Consider the following 22,489-nt stretch of genomic DNA (forward strand, 5'->3'; position numbering starts at 1 on the left):
AAAATTGATTTCTGTGCTTCGTAGCACGTAGAAGGCAGTTGAAAACTATTTTTGTATGGAAATACGCAAAACGTATCAAAATATATGCTTGTAGTGTTCAAATATGAGCGCGTGGAAAAAATGGCTAGAGGCTACTATCGAAAGGCGTAGTTCAAGCTTCAATGTGATCTATTAGATTAAAAAATATACTGGCACGTTTTGCAATAAACGCTTGTAAAGATGAGACAAAATAAAACTTAAAATTGCAATATATTTGTAAGGAAACGTCGTAGAATGTAGAAACCTTATGCAAAACAAGTGATTTGAATACTTCAACAAATGTTTACAACATCTCATTCATGTAAATCCTCATCTAACTTCCTTTAAGTTGAAAAAACTACTTTAAAGAAACAACAATCAAAATAATTGATCATGAATTTTGTATTAAAAAAATCACCGCGATCAGGAATCGAACTCGAGTCGTCTAATTACCTATCCATCACCTTACCAATGCAATGGCGGCGGTTGTTTTTTTTTTTAAATATTTCTGTAGAATGATTAGGTCATATTTTTGTCGAAAAATTAATACTGAAGGAACAACAAAACTGTTCCTCGTGAAAATTTATTTGAGAAAATACGTATTTCCTTAGAAAAGAGGAGAGCCTAGTTCTCCCCGGGTGCTCGTTATGCCCTTATCCTTATCTATCTATATGCTCAGTAGCTTAGATTCTGCGGATTATATATTAATCAAATCTAGTGTTCTGAGGTCGTCTTGGTACACATTCGTGCCTGAAAACTATCATATTTTCAAAGGCGATATAAAATATTAAAGAAACATGAGATTTTAAAGAATGAAAGAACATAAGCCGTAAATATCATGATTTTTTTTCGAAAAAGATACAACGGCTCACCGACGGGACTTGAACCAGCAATTTCCGCTTTAGTAAAACGCATCATGTTGGAAACGTTTGAAAATGATGAAAATAACTCAAAAGTAGTTTTTTTCAGCAAAGTCGTACATTCATGCAACAAAGGCTTGCTGAATTAAATATTTAGGAAGAGTGATAAAGAAATCGAGTTTTGCAACGAATTGCGTACACAATTTTTTGTAATACCATAAAATACCCTATAATATGTAGGGTAGTAGTTTTTTCTATAAAATAAAAACAGTGTCAAAAAGTTCTGCAAAGTTACGGTTACCGATCATAAGGGCCCCGAAAAGCGACGATTCCAGTCATAATGCATGGATCATCAGAAATCTGGACGCAGTGTTTATTAAACCATAGCGCTCCTAGTTGTCGGATCTGGAACTTTTTTACAGTACTTTGTTCAGAAATGTTTCCTCTATCAGTGCTGAAAATTTCATTACGATTCGTTTTGTTCCAAAAAAGTAACACGTGATAGAAGCCGCGAGACGAAAATTAATTTTGGACACCCACGTTCAAAAACCCGATGTGGTCTGGTTCAAAATCGCGAAATCTGATTTGAGGAGCCTTCCTGACCAAAATTTTTACAAAGTCACTGGTCGAAGTGATGTCCCCATCAAGTTCAAATTCGTTTTTGCCAATAACTTTGCAGAAAAGTGTTTGATCTGGCAAGATATTTGGAGCTGCGGTCGAAAAACCCCGGCTTTTCGTGAAAAACAAGACCATGGACTCCATGGAGTGGTTCTCCACGAAAAGTACGAAATTTCACCAAAAACATCGGAATATTTTTTTATTATTTTTCCTCAAAAGTGCAGTAAAAACCCTACAATTTGAGCACAAAACATTTTTATTTCGATTACATAGCTCCGAGATAGACCCTTTTTAATGCGTCCAGATTTGTAGTGATCCATGCTTTAATCTTGAAAAAATTCTAGGGAAAGTAAATAATTTCCTCCCCCTTCTTACCTTCGATCATGACGGCGTGCTGCGGGTTGCGGATGATGCGGATCTGGCGATCGGCTAGCTGCGGTTCACCATACGAGCCGCCGATGTCCTTGGGCAGCTGCCACAGGGCACTCCGTTCCTCGAGCAGATCCCGGGGGAAGTAGAGCGGCGCTAGTACCTCGTAAATGCCGCGCTCATTCGGGTCAAGGCAAACTATCACAATCTCGGACCGGTACTGCTCCAGAAAGCGGCGGATGGTTCCTAAAAATGGTCGAAGACTGAGGTTATGCGGTCTTTTAAATTTAAGAACCAAAAATAGGTTGGACTTACTAAGTGCTATGTGTGCAGCGGTGTCTGGTGGGAAATTTCTCTGCACGGAGCTAATATCACATAAAGCAATGGTTCTTAATCCTAGCTCTTTTGCTTTGTACAAAACGTTTCTGGAAAGAAAATAATATAGAAGAGGCATGATTAGACTTAAAGCACACAAAGCCAATCGCTGAATATGACAAAGTGAAAAAATTAAAGAAATTCTAAATTTTATCCTGAAGTTGAAATTGAACAGCTCGCGTATTCAATCCATTAGATGGGTAAATAACATGGGTCAAAAATACATGAAAGATCGTTAATCGACGCTTATATAACTGTTTTGAAGCATAATACAGGCCCCGTTCGTTTTTGGCAACATTTGATTTTGGCAATATTCGATTTTGGCACATGTGCCAAAATCGAACGGTTTTTGGAATCAAGATTACCTTTTAGTTTTCATTATAATAGGACCAATTTAATTTAGACGAACACCATAAATACGTTTTTATGTTCTGAAATAGTGATAGAATTCAACAATAAAAACAAAAGTTTTTTTTTTAAATTATAAAGTACTCAAAAATGACAAAAAGATGAAAAATTCAAAAAGTTAAAAAAAAACAAATTCAAACTAAAGATTGAAAATGACAAAAAACAACTAAAAAATGATGAAGAACGACGAAAACAGCAAATATGACAAATGAAAACAAACATTACAAACAAAACAAGAAAAGTAGAAATTGCTTCAAAAACATGATGAAAAAAATTAAATAATGGCTTCAAATGGTCGAAAATGAACCAAAAATAACGTGTTTGATAATAATAACGGTTGTTTTGTAAAAATAACTGAAAAAATGTTGAGAAAAAAAACCGTTCGTTTTTGGCAACATTCGATTTTGGCAACACAAAATGTACGGGCGTGTTGCCAAAATTGAACGGGGTCTGAAACTGTTTTATGATAACTCTAATTAAAGTGCGTTCCTCAGATGAAATATTGTTATAGTTTTAGCTTTAAAACACTGAAAATAAAATAAAAATCGGTTTATAAGGAGCAAAATTATTGGTGAAAAACTTTTTAAAAATTTTTTTTGTTCATTTCTAACAAATTCTGCTCAATTCTATACAAACTTAAGGTTTGTTGCGCGACTCCTTTTCGAAGTATAATCTGGCCATAATTATGCATGGAACCCTGTACTAGTACCTGTATATTTTAATTTTGTTATTCAGTTATAAGTCTTTTCGTGGGATTTAATGTAAATACGGGGTTCGATTTGGATTATCTAGCAACATTCTATGAGGTGGAAGTTTCATTAAAAGATACTTTTTTAAATAATTTCATGAGAAATTTATTTTCCTTTGATGTTTTATGAATTTGAACGAAAGAAACTGTTTAGCTATAAAATTTACCATGTTCATTTTTTCAATCTCATTGAATTGATTCCATAGATACTTCGCTTAAAACCGCGTTTATGTGAAAAAAAATAAGATTCTTAATTTTATTAAAAACTTGATAATTTAATTTATTTATTAAAGCGCATTGTAATGTTAAACTTGTTTTGAGAAATCTCGCGTGAGCTTTCAATACGTCGTATGAAATATCATAAGAATTCATAGAAAACTGCTGCAAAAGTTATCAAAACAACTTCAAAATTTGTATTTCACATGTAAAATATTTTGTCCAGGCCTCAAATACTTTTATATTTTTTCGTAATAAAATTGTTTGTTTACATTTTGTTTCATACGACGTTATGAAAGCTCACGCCAGAAATACTAAAATAGTGTTGAAGTATGAAGTCGTGGACATTTACGAAAAAAAGAAAATCAATTTTCGTGACGTCACAACGCGTTCTTTACTCGGGTGCAATTCACAACCTTCTGAACCGATTTCATTCTGAAAAAAGCATTGAATTCCTCTCAAAAAGTTTGAAGAGATCTCCAATTTTCGATAGTATGTGACGTTTAAAGGAATCATGAACTGAAAAATAGTAGAATTTTCGTGACGTCACAACGCTTAAACATAGATACCTTTATTAACGATTCAAGAGCGTGAAGTTTCTGTGATTATTTTCAATCTAATAACATGCTTAAAAGATGGCATTTTCACTATCATTTTGCAATAATTTGTTTTAATATAGCTAGTTTTTTAACAAAGTTTTGTTTCAAATAAAGAATAATTGTTAAACTCAGATTATTTTCGTACTTAAATTTTTAAATTTCAATGTCAACATACTCAATTCTGAAAAAAGATAACTGAAATATTTTTGATGGAAAATTAAGCTCATTTTCATATTTTGACAACTACAATTGTAATTAAAGTGTTTGGGAAACGTTTGTCGACAGCCAGGAAGTCTGGATCGGGGGGAAATCGAAAACCGGAAGCCGCTGAGACGACAAAGAGAGTTGCCGGTAGTTTCAAGCGAAACCCTAACCTCTCTCTCCGAGATGCCGCAAATAAGCTGGGTGTATCGTCTACAACCGTGCATCGAGCCAAAAAACGAGCTGGACTATCGACTTACAAGAAGGTAGTGACTCCAAATCGCGATGATAAACAAAATACGACGGCCAAAGCGCAATCCCGGAGGCTGTACGTGTGCTGACGAAGTTTGACTGCGTGGTAATGGACGACGAAACCTACGTCAAAGCTGACTACAAGCAGCTTCCGGAACAGGAGTTTTATAAGAGTATATACGGACAATAGTATTGCCGAAAAATTGGCCTCAGCCATAACCTCAAATATTGATTAGCTGGTGGCCTCACCAGTGATGCTAGGAGTGTTTCTAGAATCAGTATTTGCTTGTTTTGAACTCATAATATTTCTGAATTGATTAAAGTGTTTAACTATCAACAGCTGAACGTTTGAATTTATTACGGGTCGTCCCTAAATGGATGAAGATAAGCCATCTTTTGCAAACGTATTTTCAAGGTGAATTCAAAACATCTGAAATATATTTTCATGTACTGCTTGGTAGATTAAAAAAGAGTTGTTTCCAACTTCTAAACGAATGCAAAATCATTCACAGTTACAAACAAGTAAATTAATGAAAGCCCCGTCTATGTTGACTTTAAAAATAATCGCCTACATGCTCTGATTATTTTAAACATATCCACATTATTAGCTACATAATTTAAGTGTGCGATACAGACAGTTGTTATTTCGTTCAGATAAATGATGCGTTGAATTTCATATTCGAATAGAAATCTACGGGAAAGTTGAAAATTCTCAGTACTCATGAAAAGATTTTTCAATAACAGAGCAATTTAAAAAAATAAAATCATTATCTAAATATCAATGCACTTGGCATCCCTGAACACCCGAAAAAAACCAAAACACGAACACAGATTGTCGCTTTTCCACAGGGCTAATATTAGTACCGGGAAATCGCGTTTATCGTGCGCCCTTCTCAAAAATAGATTCTGTTCTCCCATGGTTTGAGGTTAGGGCTGAGGCCTCCTGCTAAGGTGGTGTTCGTGTAGAACTGTCAATATATCCTAATACGGCAAAAGGAAGGGGAAAGGTAGCAGATATTTTCAAGCACATGAAACTGTCAAAGGTCGCGAAGAAATATCTGGTTTGGCAACCCCGCTGTACCTGTGGCTTGAAAAGCAGCATTTTCATAGCTTCCAGGACTGTCAACCAAGAAATGTACGTGAAATAGTGTTGGAATAAACGTCTGCTGCCTGAAGAAACAAGATTGTTCCGTACTGTTTTGGCCGGATTTGGCATCTTGCCATTACGGTAAAAAGGCCATGGAGTGGTACGCCGCCAACAACGTGCAGGTGGTTCCCAATGCTTATGCTTATGCTTATGATACGTACACAGCCAGATCTTGTCAGCATCTCGGTGAATAGTAAAAATACATTTACTATTCATCTTATCAAGGCCGGGCCCACTGTGCAGCATTGGACGCAGAGACGACTGGAACCAGGGGAAGAAGAAACGTGGACAACAGTACCATACGTTCCCATGTTCATTTGATATTTATTCGTTGGGAGCATAGATGCTAAGATATTTCTATGCTCCTTGGTGTTGGGCCTTCCTTCAAGGGATGGAAATGAGGTTTTTCTACATAGAGTCCAAAATTGAAAAATACAATAATTAAAGAAAATTCTTTAACCATTATACACTGTTCAATTCTGGATCATTGTGCCTTCATCTCAGGTCACTGACCATGGTTATAGCGTAAGGTTGCCAGAATTTTGTCCACTCCCATCCGGGCCTAGCAATTCCGGGCATATTTTCAAAAAAACCTGGCAAAATCCGGGCATGGATTTCAATTTTTCAAATTCAAAAACCGGGCAAAAACCGGGCAAAATTTAGGTATTATTATATAGAAATGCAAAGAAAAAATGCAAAAAAAAATTAAATTAAAGTCTGCTTCATTTAATATTGGAACAAATTTTTTTGCTCATTGTGGCGCTCCTAGTGGACGGATTTGGAAACTTTTTTCACCCACGTGTCGGGAAATTCATTACCTTTCACCATGTATTTATGTCATAACACCAAACGATAGCATTTTGTAAACAACCGCCATGGAAGCCGAACGGAGAGATCAAATTGTGCACAGTTTGCTTGAAAATCCATTGTTGTCGGCATCGAAGCTAGCTAAACAGCTTAAAATGCCCAGAAATACCGTATGGCGTGTTATCAAGCAGTACAAGGAAACATTGACGACGGCTCGGAAGCCGCATTCGAAGCGTTGGAGTGGAACTGTCGACCGGAAACTGCGTGGGAAAGTCATCAAGACCGTCAAGAGGAATCCCAATTTTTCAGACCGCGATTTGGCCAATAAGTTCCAGGCCGCTCACAGTACGGTGCGAAGAATTCGTCTCCGGGAAGGAATAAGGTCATTCCGAGCCAGCAAACAGCCAAATCGGACGCTGAAGCAGAACAATGTGGCCAGAATCCGTGCTCGAAAGCTGTACGACCAAGTGCTGACCAAGTTCGACGGATGTAAAGTCTGCTTCATTTAATATTGGAACACAAACAATTGCGTGTAGTTCAGTCATTTATTAACGAATTCATAATTTGTTTTTTGTAGCATTTTCTTTACTCTTTCATAAAAAAAAATTAAAAAAAATTATTCATTGCTGTTTCGAAGAAATTCTCGTACTCGTACTCGTAAGAAAACTGTGCACAATTTGATCTCTCCGTTCGGCTTCCATGGCGGTTGTTTACAAAATGCTATCGTTTGGTGTTATGGCATAAATACATGGTGAAAGGTAATGAATTTCCCGACACGTGGGTGAAAAAAGTTTCCAAATCCGTCCACTAGGAGCGCCACAATGAGCAAAAGAATTTGTTCCAATATTAAATGAAGCAGACTTTAATCTTTCATTAATGTAATTGCAGACTTCAAAAAATTTTTTGGAACACTTAAATATTTAAAGGTTTATAAAAGTAAATCAGCAAAATTATTTGAAACAACCGTTGAAAATTTCCATACCGTTAATCGATTTTGCTGAAACTTACTCAAAAACTTTGATTTTTTTTTCGGTTTTTTTGTGAAAATTGTGAAAAAATCCGGGCAATATCCGGACTTTTTTCGCGATATCCGGGCAACCGGACCGGACCGGACTTTCTCGAAATTTTGCATCAAATATCCGGGCAAACCCGGATAAAACCGGGCAATCTGGCAAGCTTATTATAGCGCCATTGCTCGCTTTTGAAAAGATTTGAGAAGAGCAGAGAAATTATGAATATAGCACCGAAATTCTTAGAATTTTTTCCATTCTAAGATATTTTAGCGCCAAAATAGGAATATACTGTAAAGAATCGCAAAAAAAAAATTGGTTTAAAAGAACTGCTACAGAATTCGGAAACGGGCCCTAACACGATTCAATCATCAACAATAAAGTCAACATTAGAGGAAAAGAGAGAGAAGCTTAGGAAAATAAATAATGGAACATTCTCACCAAGTTTTTCTGCTTTTTTACCATTTGATGTTTTTGCACCAATAAAGTTCCAACAAATTCCAAGCCCAAATTCCACAACGTCACGTTTAAACTGTTTTGTTCCAGGAACAAATTTACCACTTAACCCGGACATTGGATGATTTGTGTGGGATTTTTCACTTAACCCAGATGCCATACATTTTCACAAACAGATCGCCCCAATTTCGGCAATTTTCAGATTATCCGAAAATCAAAGCAACCACACACTCACGACGCCGACGAACTGTCTGACGCTGAACGGCGGCAGAGCATCTTCATAATATTATCACTTTTTTGTTAAAAATTTCTTAGCTTTTGAGAGTCTGATGAAATAAAACCTAACAGTAACTTGCTGATGAAACCAAACGACACTTCAACGACAATAATGCTAACGTAACAAGCGTTGATTTTATTTGAAATTTCCCGAAACCCCATGTCACATGTCACCATGGCAACCAGTTTGCGCACTCATCACTCCCTGATAAAATTCAAACAAATTCCTGAGACACATGTCTATGGAACACATGATTGGATTGAACCTGTTTGATCGACAAATGCATCGGCTAAATATTCATTAAAAACACTTTTCGCATCAAACAATGAATATCACCGGTAAACTCCATTTTCACTTTTAAATTTTGCCATTTGCTCTGGTCCCAAACCATTTCTCCCCATCTCACAACGACAAAAAAACTGCGACAAAATACACTCATTGGACATCGTATCAAATCGCTTCACAACTTTCGAAAAAGTTCAACTCTTTTATGTTCTCACTTTAGTTCACCGATTTATTGGCTAAATCATTGTGACTTGATAAAATTTTCTCTATGTTTACTGACAAGATGATATTCAAAACAGATAGTGGCATCTAAGGGCACGCTGGAGACAAAAAAAAACGAACCGCACTCGACGAAAGTACAACGATCTAACTTTGTAAAATTTTTTCCGTCAACAAACGTTATACAGTTTTAGAAAAAATCACTTCACTCGTTTTTATTACAGCCCTCAAGGTATCAAAAATTCAAATTGCACCGTTCAATCGTTTTTTAAAACATGAAAAGTCTCATTAAAACCGACATTTTTCGTTTTTTCCTATATTGTGGAGCTCTGGAAATCTTCTGCCAGAAAAAAACACGTCTAACCGATTCGACCGCAGCCTCCCAACAACGTGCAGGTGGTTCCCAAGGACAAGAACCCTCCCAACACGCCAGAGCTCCGCCCAATTGAGAAATACTGGGCTATTGTCAAGCGGAACCTAAAAAAGACCAAAAAAAAACTGCTAAGGACGAGCAGCAGTTCAAGGCAAACTGGCTTTCTGCGGCGAAGAAGGTGGACAAGGTGGCTGTCAGGGGTTAAGCGTATGGCCCGGCAATTCGGATTTGGAAAAATGGAAGCCTAACTGAATATTTTTCCTGAATTTTATACTAATTAAACTTGAAAAAGAAATTTAATTTGATTTTTCAAATAAACGATTTCACCGATTTACACGCGTTTTCCCTTGACCAAATTTTGACCGTATCACCCTTTTGACTTTAATTTGCTGAGCGCAATTAATTATTTTAATTTAGGAGAATATCCTGTAATGTCAAAAATAAATTGTGTTCAATATGTGAATTACTTCAACTGAGAATACGAATTTTTATTTCGTGTCAAAAAATATTTCTCACTGTGAAAAAATTAGGACAATATCTGATAATTATGGTATATTCAAAATTCCAAAATTTTCAGGTTCAAGTTAGTCTTGTTCGTACCTTTATTCACTAAATGTCTTTTTTTTGTATTAATTGGACGTTATTTTAAAGTTTGAAATATTGTTGCCACCGAAAAAAAAAGTTTACTTTTTAGCTTTACACGAAATTTAGAACAGCTTTAATTTTTTTGTTGCAAATTAGTAGCTGCATTACGAAACGAAGGGTTAGGAATTTACAAATTTGGGGGTTTAAACTCCTCCCCCATGGAGATGTTTTCTAAGTGAAATATTCAACGTAGTAACGGTAAATTACTTGATCTTAAAAGATGTTTAACAAGTGTCATAAAGCAAGTCAGAAATTTTGCTCGCATCCGGCGGGAAAAGTTTAAAATCATCATATATGCCGTTCCCGAATTTAAAATAATTGTTGATTGTAAATTTCAATTCGCAATTCGATCAACCTTCTGTATTGAAACTCTAAACTTGCAATACAAAAATGTAGTGTCCTCTAATTTATAACTAAAAATGTTGATCGTGCTGATTTGAAATATTCTTAAAGAAACCATTTTCAGTTTAAATTTTGTTTCGTGTTTCTTGTTCTTTTAAATGCTCAACACCACATTCAAAAACGTTTTGATAAATTTCACAAGGCCACAAAATTTACATCTTTCTGATGTGCAAGAATTTAAAATCTAGTTTTGACTAATTTGGGTGCCCTGGATATAAATTATGGAATTTTCTATCAGTTTTTAAAAAAATTATTATTGAAAATATTTTAAAATCATATAAGAAATTTCTGTTTTCAACAAAACTGTAAAACAAAAACAAAACAATTAAAAAAAATGGCTTTAAATCATGTATCGACTTGTCTCAATACTTCAATTAATTTTGAGTTTTGTGAAAAAAACTATAGAGGTTTTCCATTTGATTTTAATTATGTAGATAGGTATAATTAACAAATTCAGAATCAGTTTTTTTCTTTAACGTAGATTTGTTATTTCATCAGTTATCATTAATTGATTTCACTCAAAACTGACACATTTGAAAGCTTTTAAACTCCATATCACGAAAACTAAGAGTGATAGATAAAATTTGACAAAAGATTCGAGTTCAGGACACTTGAATCTAGCAAATCAATTAATCAATCATAGACACCAAAAATGCCGTTATCCATTCAATTCATTAAATAAATAATTAAAATGACTAGACGAGTTTATTAAAATACAAATCAATCTAAAATGTTGAAAAACTTATCTTTTTCATCTTCATGTTTTGTTTTAATTTTCAAATAAATTTGCAAAATTTCAAAGACAAACTATTTCAATTTTATATGTTAAATAAATATGTTAAATAATTTTGCCATTTTTTTAAATTCTGAATTATTGAGTTCTGCAAACATAATCTTCTTGAAAGTTTCAAATAAATGTTTATTAGGAAAAACATAGTTTTCACCTTCTGTTTTTCCAAGGACCCAATATTACAATTGAAAGCGAAAACATTTTCACAGCTTTGCATTTTAATTTTAAATTTTCGATTGAAAGTTTTTAAACGTTTCATTTATTTTCATTGTATTAAATCATGTTTTTGGATCCATTATGAGTTTCATTTCTGATACAAATATGATATGGAAGTTAAACTTTAAGGTTAACTAAATAAATATTACCTTTATGTCTTCAGTATTCACAAAAAAACTTATCAGTTTCTTATCATTCACGATTTCATCCATTTCCTAATCTGTTCTTCGAAAATGAACTTTTTAGCCTTTTATATTGATTGCTTTAATAACTTTAATATAGAAAAAGGTATTATGGTTGATTTTGATCACTGGCAACCTTGAAATTAAATCCAAAATTTTATTTCTTTTTTCAAATAAAATTCAATTATCTCTTGGATACATTCTCCTAAGTTCAAAATTTTTGTTTCCTTATCGAGAATTCACATTTTTAATCGTGATTATATTTTTTAGTAAATTCAAATGCTGCAGCGGAATTTTCAATACATTATTCAATTAAAATTGAAAAAATGAAATGTGAATTGAGATGAATGATAAATAACAATCATAATAATTTTTTCTAACAATTTTTAATCATGGTTAATTTGTAATCTGATCTGACATTAATTTGAGAATTCAGGTTTTTTTTAAATCTGCTGTTACATTTTACGTATTCTATTTCTGTGCCTTTATTCTTGTTTCCGAATCTTTTTTCGAAGTTATGATTCGCATTCTTTTTCTGGTGTTTTGGAAATATTTTTTTTTTCAAATTTTAAAACTACACTGCTTAGAACTAATTTTCAAGCAAATTTCTAGTTCAAAATAATTACCAATGATTAACCGGAAAATAATATTGATTTGAAACATTCATTCTGATTCTGATTTTAAAATTTTGGTTTGTGTAGTATTCATAAGTAAAAAAATGATGTTTGAAATTAATTTTCAAGTTTAATAAGTATTATTAGTATTGAAACCGAAATTTTTGGCTTTTTTCTATCTCATGTTTCTCTAATACTTTCCTTCATCATTAAAAATGTTTTCAAATTAAATTTTTACCTTTTCCTAAGATATCTTTTAAATAAATAATTTTTCAGTTATCCGTCAGACATTTTTGATTTTTGATTATTATGATTAATTTTTCGCATAATTTTATGAAATTTATTAATTTTAAAGTTTCAATCAACTCTTAATTGATAATAATGAGGAGCAGAAAAAAATCTATATTGATTGTTCAAGAAAGTTAGAGGGGCAAATGTTCGTGCCTACTGATTCGTGATAAGGTGTACGAGATTAAATTGTACCTGTTAAGAAAAATTAGCTTGCACTGCACTACATTGAAAGAAACTTGCAGCAAATAAACAATTTCCAACCTCTGTGATAAGCATCGAAAAGCAATAATATGTACATTGTTAACGGGGACCGCATTTGCAAGACCACATTCAATATTAATGTCAGTCCTCCTGCTCGTGAATGCCGCGCCGCCCGTAACAATTCCAACCATTCACTCTAGAATGCAAACTTCGTCATTCGAATCGAGTGCATTCAAGTCAAGACTGTCCGGATTAATTAGTCAATTAAACTCGGGGATAAGGAAAAAAAAATCTCGATCGTACTCTTCTCAATTGCATAACTCATTACGGATTGTGTACCGGTAAATGACAACTCTTTGATAGTACGCTGACCTAATGTGAGAAATTATTATTTTTATGATTTTTTTCCCACATTTTCCGGTCGAGTTGAGAAAATTTAAAAATTTAAATAATAAACTTACCGATAACAGGAATGAAGCGTGCTCTCAGATGCTGTTCGATACTTTTCGCTGTAGATCGGCCCGACAGTGTGAATGATGTATTTAGCGGGAAGAAAAAATCCTGGCGTCACACAAACTTCACCGGTTTTGCATCCTAAAAATCAAGAGGTTTTTTTTAAGATTTTAGTTATTCATTTCAGGGGAAGTTTGGATACTTACGTCCGAAATCGTGAACTACAGCAGAGGTGAGGGCAGCACCGGCACGGCCAAAGATTCGCTTCGAGATTCGATTCTTCTCGGTCAGTGTTTCATCGGTGGTATTGGTGATGGCGTCTACTGCCAGCAGCGAAATGTCACCTTCCCTGTAATTAGAGGAAAATAAAAGGAGATAATTATTTACCATAAGCATTATCGACTAGGACAACTAGATTCTAAGCAAGGTGTTTATATATACGAGGCGTTAAGTTTAGTCCACACTAGGCAACTTGGACTGCGATTTCGGTTGCTGAGACTTGTTTATGTTTACAAGTCTCAAGTCTCCCGACAAGTATGGGAGACCTTCAGCAACCAAGATGTGAAAATAAACAAGTCTCAGCAACCGTCTTCTAGTGTGGACTAGGCTTGACCGTATATCAAATTCCTGATTCTGCCAAAAAAAATAACATTTTGGATATTTAGGCTATGCAGCTACGGAACTCATGAAGTTTGTTTATCAACAAATCACAGAAAATTTGAGCAAATAATCTTATGTTTGTAAACAAACTCATTGAGCGCCTCGCTTACTCTTCGCCTACTTATTGTAAAAGTCGGAGCACCTCGTGTTTCAAAAAACCTTGATTCAAAGGTTTTGAGTTGGGATCAAAGTTGCCAAAGTTTCAGAAAACTTTCAAACTAACCAATTTGGCACGAAATTTGGAACAGAAATTTTCCGGTTAGAGCAAGTTCACTGGTGTTGGGAAAAAGTGGTAGAAATTTGGAAAATTTTACCATGCAAAAATGTATTCAAGATCTTGGAGCGTTGTATTTTTTTACAACACTGTTTCTATTTCAGTCGTATGTGATAGAAATATTGCTATTTTTTGCATCACAGCATGCGAAAATACAACACGTGTTGAGAAAAATCTAGAAATTTTCAAAATGTGCCGTAAGTGTCAAATTTTTAACCACTTTTTCCCAATACCAGTGAACTTGCTCTTATGATTTTGGTCAAAATGTGATACGACTATGAGTGAAGCTATCGTTACATTACTGACACAATTCTTCTAAAAACTTGTGATTTAATTAAATACCAGGAAACCACTTGAACTTTTATTCAAAATATCGAATCGAGTCTGGAAACTGATACAATGATTATAAACAAATCAATGATGAATCATTTCAAAAACGGTATGATTCTTTATTTTTACTGTTAAACTAGTGTTATTCTCGCAAATCTTGTTATGAATCTTCTTATCAACCAAGCTTTAAACTAGTGGGGGAGCGTTTCGAAATCCAAATTTTGTAAAAAATTATAGTAATACCAAAAATACAGAAGAAGGAAGTTGATTTCAAACACCATTTTCCTTCTGATGATTACTACGAAAACTGAAATTATAATAAATTTGAATCATGAAATAAATCAAAATTTTCAATTCACAATTAAAGTTTGAAATCAATTCTATTTTCGGAAAGTCATTGATAAGCTTTTCAAAATGATGTTCCTTATTTTGAATAAGAAATATGCTTAAAAAAGTATTTCCAAGCAGTCTAGTTTTCAAATATAAAATAATTTTTTTTTTCAAGATACAGATTTGAAAAAAATCAGAACTCTTAAATTACCATCCGATCTGGCAAATAAGAAATTATGATTAATTGTTTGGAAAATGATAAATATTGTTTTTTTTATCCATCTTAATTTACAATTTTTTACTTCATTTTCAACTGAAGGGTTGATTGGAAAATTCCGCTGTAGTATTCTGAATTTGAACAAAAAATATTGAATCGCGATTTGAAATGTGAATTTTCGCTTAGAGAAAAGAATCCATTTTGAACTTAGGAGAATTTATTCATTAGTTGATGATTTAATTTAATTGATAAATAGAAGCATATTTATTTCACCAATGCCAGTAATGGAAGTCAGAAATTCAACCTTTTTCTAAAATAAAATTCTTCCAGTTGTCAAAATAAAATACCTAGAAATTAATTTTTGAAGTTCATACATACATACACAATAGTATTCCGTCTCACGACATAACTTGACGAACATAATTCCTAAAATTCACTCGGTTCATAGCAACCGTTCTCCAATTTCTCGGGCACCCCACGTTCGCCAGATCACGCTCCACTTGGTCTAACCACCTCGCTCGTTGCGCCCCCGCTCGTCTTGTTCCTACCGGATTCGTAGCGAACACCTGTTTTGCAGGACAGTCGTCCGGCATTCTCGCAACATGTCCAGCCCAGCGTATCCGGCCAGCCTTCACCACCTTCTGGATACTGGGTTCGCCGTAGAGGCGCGCGAGCTCGTGGTTCATCCTTCGCCTCCACACTCCGTTCTCCTGTACGCCGCCAAAGATGGTTCTTAACACTCGTCGCTCGAATACTCCGAGTGTACGCAGGTCCTCCTCGAGCAATATCCATGTCTCGTGCCCGTAGAGAACAACCGGTCTAATGAGCGTCATATACAGGTTACACTTCGTGCGAGGGCTAAGTCTTCTCGACCGCAGTTGCTTGTGGAGTCCATAGTAGGCACGACTTCCGCTGATAATTCGCCTCCGGATCTCACGGCTGGTGTCATTGTCTGCGGTCACCAGTGAGCCGAGATAGACAAAGTCTTCGACTATCTCCAGCTCGTCGCCGTCGATCGTGACCTTGTTATTGCTGGACAAGCGGGTTCGGTCGGTCTCGGATCCGCAGGCCAGCATGTACTTCGTCTTGGACGTATTAATCATCAACCCAATCCTTCCTGCTTCGCGTTTCAGTTTGCGGTAGATCTCCTCCACCGCCGCAGATGATCTGCCGACTATATCAATGTCATCGGCAAAGCAGATAAGTTGACTGGATCTGTTGAAAATCGTGCCCCGCATTTCGCCCACCGCTCGTCGAATAACACCTTCTAGCGCCACGTTGAACATCATGCAGGATAGACCATCACCTTGTCGAAGCCCCCTGCGCGATTCGAATGAACTCGACAATTCACCCGAAATCCGCACACAGCACTGCGTTCCATCCATCGTCGCCTTGATCAGTCTGATCAGCTTCCCGGAAAAGCCGTTCTCGTCCATGATTTTCCATAGTTCGTTACGGTCGATCGTGTCGTATGCGGCTTTGAAGTCGATGAATAGATGATGCGTAGGGACTTGGTGTTCACGGCATTTTTGGAGGATTTGCCGCAATGTGAATATCTGGTCCGTCGTAGACCGTCCCTCCATGAAGCCGGCCTGATGACTTCCCACGAATCTGTTTGCTTGTGGCGTTAGGCGGCGGAGTAGGATTCGGGACAACACTTTGTAGGCGGCATTGAGGACAGTGATCGCTCGGTAGTTCTCACAGTCCAATTTGTCGCCCTTCTTGTAGATGGGGCATATTACCCCCTCCTTCCACTCCTCCGGTAGCTGTTCTATGTCCCAGATCCGGATTATCAACCGATGTAGGCAATCGGCCAACCTGTCCGGGCCCATTTTGATGAGTTCAGCTGCGATGCCATCCTTCCCAGCCGTCTTGTTTCTATTCAGCTGGCGAATGGCTTCCTTAACTTCACTCATCGTTGGGAGTGGCTCCTCTTCGTCGTTGGCTACGCCGGCGATGTACCTTCCCCCACCGTCTTGATCTCCTGCATGTGCGCCGTTCAGGTGTTCATCGAAGTGCTGCTTCCACCTTTTGATCACCTCACGATTGTCCGTCAGGATACCCCCGTCCTTATCCCGGCACATTTCGGCTTGCGGCACGAAGCCTTTGCGGGATGCGTTGAGTTTCTGATAGAACTTTCGTGTTTCTTGGGAACGATGCAGCTGCTCCAGCTCCTGGAGCTCCTCCTCCTCCAGGCGGCGCTTTTTCTCCTGGAACAGTCGGACTCGCTGCCTCTTCCGCTGTCGGTGATTTTCCACATTTCGACGGGTGCCTCTTTGCACTACTGCCGCCCGCGCGGCTTTTTCTTCGTCCATCACCCTCCTACACTCCTCGTCGAACCAGTCGTTCCGTTGAGATCGCTCCACATAACCGATGACGTTCTCCGCAGCACTGTTGATGGCTGTTTTGATGGTAGATTTGAAGTTCATATGACAAGGAAATAGTGAAAAATTGGTGATTTTGTAAATGAAAAATAAAAACTGGTCAAAAATAAAAATTAAGGAATTCCAAGTTTTGTTATAAATGTTGAAAGCTTTTGTTCACGACCATTTAAATCACCGCTGGATGTTATTTTTCGGGGTTTCTCTTGTTGATTTTGTTCGGTGATGTTTTTAAAAAAATTCGCTAGTTTTACGTTTCGGTCTACTTGATTCGACCGTCTTCAGAAACTATATTTATTACAAATAAATGTTGAAAGAAAAAAAAATATTTTTTTTAATTACAATTTCAAAAGTCTAATTAAAATAATTTTAAAACACAAATTGGGAAACACTCACAAAAAGCAATTTTTCCGCCTGCTAGGGCCGTCTCTCTGCTCTAACTGGGCGTCTATCTGTTGCTGCTGCTGCTGCTAGTTGTTGTCGGGGAGTCTTATTTTTTAAACTTTCCACGCGCTCTCGTTCATTTTCCTCTCGCAGTTTAGTCCAGAGCCCGTTTTATGCGCTGGATACTCCTTTGGTGTCGATCTGGAGATTTACTGCCTGGTTTCCCCGTAGCTTGATGTGTAGTTTCTCTGCTATCAATCGGTGGGATTTGTGGCAAATTCTCTCCAGAATTCGCGTTTTGTCAAAATTAAATTTGTGATCAGCGTCGTCTTGAAGCGCATGTTTCGCCAGGAAAGTTTGTGTGTTCTTCAAACGAATGTTCTTTCAACATTTATTTGTAATAAATATAGTTTCTGAAGATGGTCGAATCAAGTAGACCGAAACGTAAAACTAGCGAATTTTTTTAAAAACATCACCGAACAAAATCAACAAGAGAAACCCCGAAAAAAATGTAGAAAGCGCAAAACAATTAAAAATTTAGTAAACATTGCACAATAAAATGTAGTTCAACAGTTGCTACTTCGAAAAATATTCGAACTTTTCAAAGATTAAAAAATGATCGATACAATAAACATGATTTAATAAAATAAAAATAAATGAAAAGTTTATAAATTTTCCAATCGAAGGTTTTAAAGTTTCGAATTGCAAGCTTTGAAATTTTCTCACATTTAATTGAAATATTGGGTCCTGGGAAAAACATAAGGTAGCAACGATGGATTTTTTATTATTTGATAATCTGATTCCGTTTGTTATACTTCATCCAATTAAAGAAGAATATTATGATGATGATGTATTATCAAAAATAAAACCAACAGTTTTTAAAAAGAATTGGGAAGAACATTAATAGTATTTTTGACATTACTGCAGAATGTAAAAAAAACTTGATTTTATTTAAAAAAAATTGTTTAAACCTGAAAAACTATAAGGTTTATGCTTAAAAAATGTTTAAATTCAACTTCTTTAAAAAAAGTAAACAAATATAAAACTTTTATCTCAGAACTCAAAGTTACTTGCAGTCTTGAGGAAAGTTGATAATTGGTTTAAAACTTAAATTTTAAAGTGTTATGTTTTTTATTTATAGTTTTGTCAAAAAAATGCCGAAATTTCTTAAATGTTTTTACATTTTTTCATTAATAAAAGCTGATATAAATATTGCATATTTAGATTCAGGGCACCCAAATTGGTCAAAATAACCTTTAAATTTCATTGCATCTCAGAAAGATGTAAATTTTGTGGCCTTGTTTAATTTATCAAAACCTTTTAAAGTATTGTGTTAAGAATTTAGAAGAACAAGAAAAACGAAATTGAAACTAAAATTCTTGGATTCTTGAAAAATATTTCATATCAGGTTGACATTTGAAATTACATGAACATTTTTTTTTTAGTTTTTGGATTTTGGATTTTTTTTGCTTATTTTGATGACCATTGTGAGAGATGAAATTAGTTTTGAAATTGATATGGTTCGTTTCAAACTCTGTTTTTGTCTGTCTTCTAAAAAAACCATTCTGAAGACAAGGTAGGGGTTTTGTACGTCAAGTTTTTGATTAAAATACAAAAAGTTGATTGAATTGCAATTGGAATTCACAATTCAAATAAGTTTCAATTCGTGAACATTAGACCGCTGCAAGCTTTGTATGGAAATGTCAAATTATTTAATTTTTATACTTTCCATAACTTTTTTAGCTGTTTTTGCTGCCTGAAATAGGAATAATTTTTTTTTTCAAGCGATCCATTCAATCCTGAATTAGCACAACAAGTTTTAATTTTGTACGGAAATTTGTATGGGAAAACAAAATTGTTCATTCAAAAATCACCAGAGATGTACTGTCCAAAAATTTCAACTTTGGATGAAAACTATTGCTTGATTCTTGAAGTTTAATTCATATGAACAAAGTACATATCTAACTTGTACCCCAGAAAATTTATTCGATGGTATACACAATTTTTTTCAAAATATTTTTTTTTTAATTTTTGTGTTTTTGTCAGCTTATTTGCTGTGTAGCCGTAGGATGAAAATAAAAAATCTCAAAAAACGCATTGCCAGGAATTTATTGATCTAAACCACACTTTCAAAAATATTTTATTCAATTTTTAACAGCCCATGAAGGCAAAGTCTGCCATTTTTCAATACTTTTCAATAGATTCAGATTTTGCATTTTGAAATGGTTATAACTTTTTTCATGAAATTCTTAGCTGCTTGTCATGTTAACAAAAAAAACAGCTTGAGAATAGTCAGAACCAAAAATCAAAGTCCAACTTCATTTCAAGCTTATATTTGAATTTTCTACATGATTAAATGTGCAAAAATTTCTTCTTCCAAACAAATTTCCATGCAAAATTGAAACACGTTGCGCTAACTCAGGAATCAACCAAGTCATCTCAAATTTTACACTAATTCTTGGTGATCCAAAAGGCATCAAAAAAACATATGGGGGCAAAAAGTCATTTTTTGCAGCGGTCTAGTGAACATCTTTTAGTGTCGTAAAATAAAACATTTCAAGCCTAGGGTGATTCAAATCTAATTTCCGCCGAAGTTACATAAAATTTCTGATTTATTTATTAGCACTTCTTTTAAGATTAAGTAATTTCCCGTTACTACGGTGAAAGTTTTACTTGAAAAAAAATCGATATGGGTGGTCGTTCGCACGGCTTTGATCTGGATAAATTTAAATTTAATTGATTATCTTAGACTACATTTAAGCATTTGAAAAAAAAATCTTATTTCTAGAGACTTTAGAGATTAATTTAAAACACATAATTTAAGAGGTTTCAATCAGAATCGGTATAATATTGTAGAAGTTATGATTGTTATACTGTACCAACAATAATTGTTCTGTTAAAAACTCATGAAAAACTTTGCGATAAACAGTATTGTTGATATTTAAGAATATAAAACCGTAAAATAGAATTTTTCTTTTGAAAAATTTCATATAACGACGGGTTCAGACTCTATTTTTGTTGTACTGCATTTTGAAAGTTCAACTTCGCAAAAACTTAAAATTGCAATTTTAAGAACATAGCTTCAAATGTATTGAATCTTGGTGGCTTCGAGATTAAAAGTGTTATTGGCTTACCAGATGGTGACATCCAAAATTAGGCATCCGATTTTTAGGTTTTAGAGTTTCAAGGTTTTAAGGGTTTTTTTATGGTTATTTTTTTATGTTCAAATTATGTTTTTAAAGTGGTTTGAAATAATACATTATTTTAACTGTTGATGAATTTTTAATCTTATATTGAATTTCAATATTAAGACAATTAACAACCCTCCATCATTTTTTTCAAATATGACAAATTTTCAAAATATGCATTTGTAAGCCGAGTCACCGATCAAATATTTTAATTTTTGGTGGGGATGAACTGAAAAAAGTTCTTCTTTGGGCTCAGCCGAAAATAGCTTTACTATTTTCTCCGTAACACATCGTTATGATGTTTCTTAAAATTGAGAGCTACTATTTTTTCAATGGCCACAGATTTATCATAATTCTTGAAATCAGGTAACAGGTGAAGGCACTGTTGAAAGAAAGAAACTTAGATATTTTTAAAAGCAAGGCGTCTTTTAAAACGTAAATTAAAATCACCTCCAAACATAAGCCAAAAAAATTAATTGCTGTTTCTATGGCTTCTATTAAAAATCTACCATCGACATTCTAACATCAGCTCGCCAGTTTCCGGTCCAAAGTTTTGTCCACCGGACCCGATTTCCTACCAGATTTTCTTTTGTTCCTTTCCATACTTCCAAAAAGCATTTAGGACCGCTCCTTCCACTGCTTATTATTCTATTTTTGCCAACTGATCAGCGATATGTTGTAGATAATACACAGTGTACTGTACCATAGATGATATGATTGGAAAAGCACTACTGGTATAAAGACTCGAGCTCCCAAGCAAAATGATGCATGACCACTACATTCAAGCGAAACAAGAAAATCATTTTATAGGATTTGCATCCTATTGGATACTTCATCCAAGAAAAAGTTATAGTGAGAATCGAACTTACTGCAACGTCTCATCTCGATTTGCCAGTTCGATGTCTTACCCAGTGCACCATCTGAGTCGGTAAGCAAACGAAGGTTTTGTTATCATAGTCTTTGTGCCACTGTCGATTCCAATAGAAACGTACTGCATTGGCCGTCTGTCGATGGGCCGGTGTATTTTTTCATCCTCTCTCGTCTTTGATGGGAATGCGATGAGCATGGGAGGGAAATACGGTGGGAATGGGAAACTAGAAACTAGTTCCTTAAAGGAAGTTCATTATTGGAGTAGAGTCTGATACGTAAGTATATCCATCGATACAATGCTTCTTGTAATTAAATCTTGGAATTTACTAGCAACATTTACTGCGTCTTTTTTTTCTAAGCTTTACGTTTGGATTGAAAAAAAAAAGAGAATAATTACAAAGCCTTTTGAAAATGATGAAAACACATCTCAGAGAATTTCAATTGGAATGCTCTGATGGAAAAAGTGATAGAAACACAATCATGTTCTCCATTTGGTTGATGGCCATGCAGGTGAAATTTTAATAGATTTTACATGATTTATTTTCATATGCAATCAGCAAGCAAATGCAACCATCAATTTACAATCGTTTGCTAATTAGTAAACAAACATTACCTTGTTTTATTGGCACAAAAATAAACAATATGTTGAAATTTCTGATTTTAATTCATTAGCATTATTTCACCAGCTCTGTTATTTTATAAGTTTCGATAAAATAACATATATAATCAGAGTCGAAGTAACGATCTAATTTTACAATTTTTCAATAATTCTAACTTGAATCAAATTAAGCAAATCCCTGAAATAGGTAGGCTTCAGCATTTT

The 22,489-nt window shown here is 34.8% G+C and overlaps 1 protein-coding gene across 1 annotated transcript in view; it reads right to left on the bottom strand.

Moving 5' to 3' along the window:
- Positions 1-22,489, bottom strand: part of LOC129752258 (protein GDAP2 homolog) — a 199,865-nt gene that overhangs the window by 87,681 nt on the left and 89,695 nt on the right. The window contains exons 5-8 of the mRNA XM_055748044.1: positions 13,239-13,381; positions 13,041-13,173; positions 2,181-2,290; positions 1,872-2,111 (exon numbers count right to left, since the gene is read on the bottom strand). Of these exons, the coding sequence (XP_055604019.1) occupies positions 1,872-2,111; positions 2,181-2,290; positions 13,041-13,173; positions 13,239-13,381 (626 nt within the window). The remainder of the gene's footprint in view (positions 1-1,871; positions 2,112-2,180; positions 2,291-13,040; positions 13,174-13,238; positions 13,382-22,489) is intronic.

This window comes from Uranotaenia lowii, chromosome 3, assembly GCF_029784155.1.
Source record: "Uranotaenia lowii strain MFRU-FL chromosome 3, ASM2978415v1, whole genome shotgun sequence".
Classification (NCBI taxonomy): Eukaryota; Metazoa; Arthropoda; class Insecta; order Diptera; family Culicidae; genus Uranotaenia; species Uranotaenia lowii.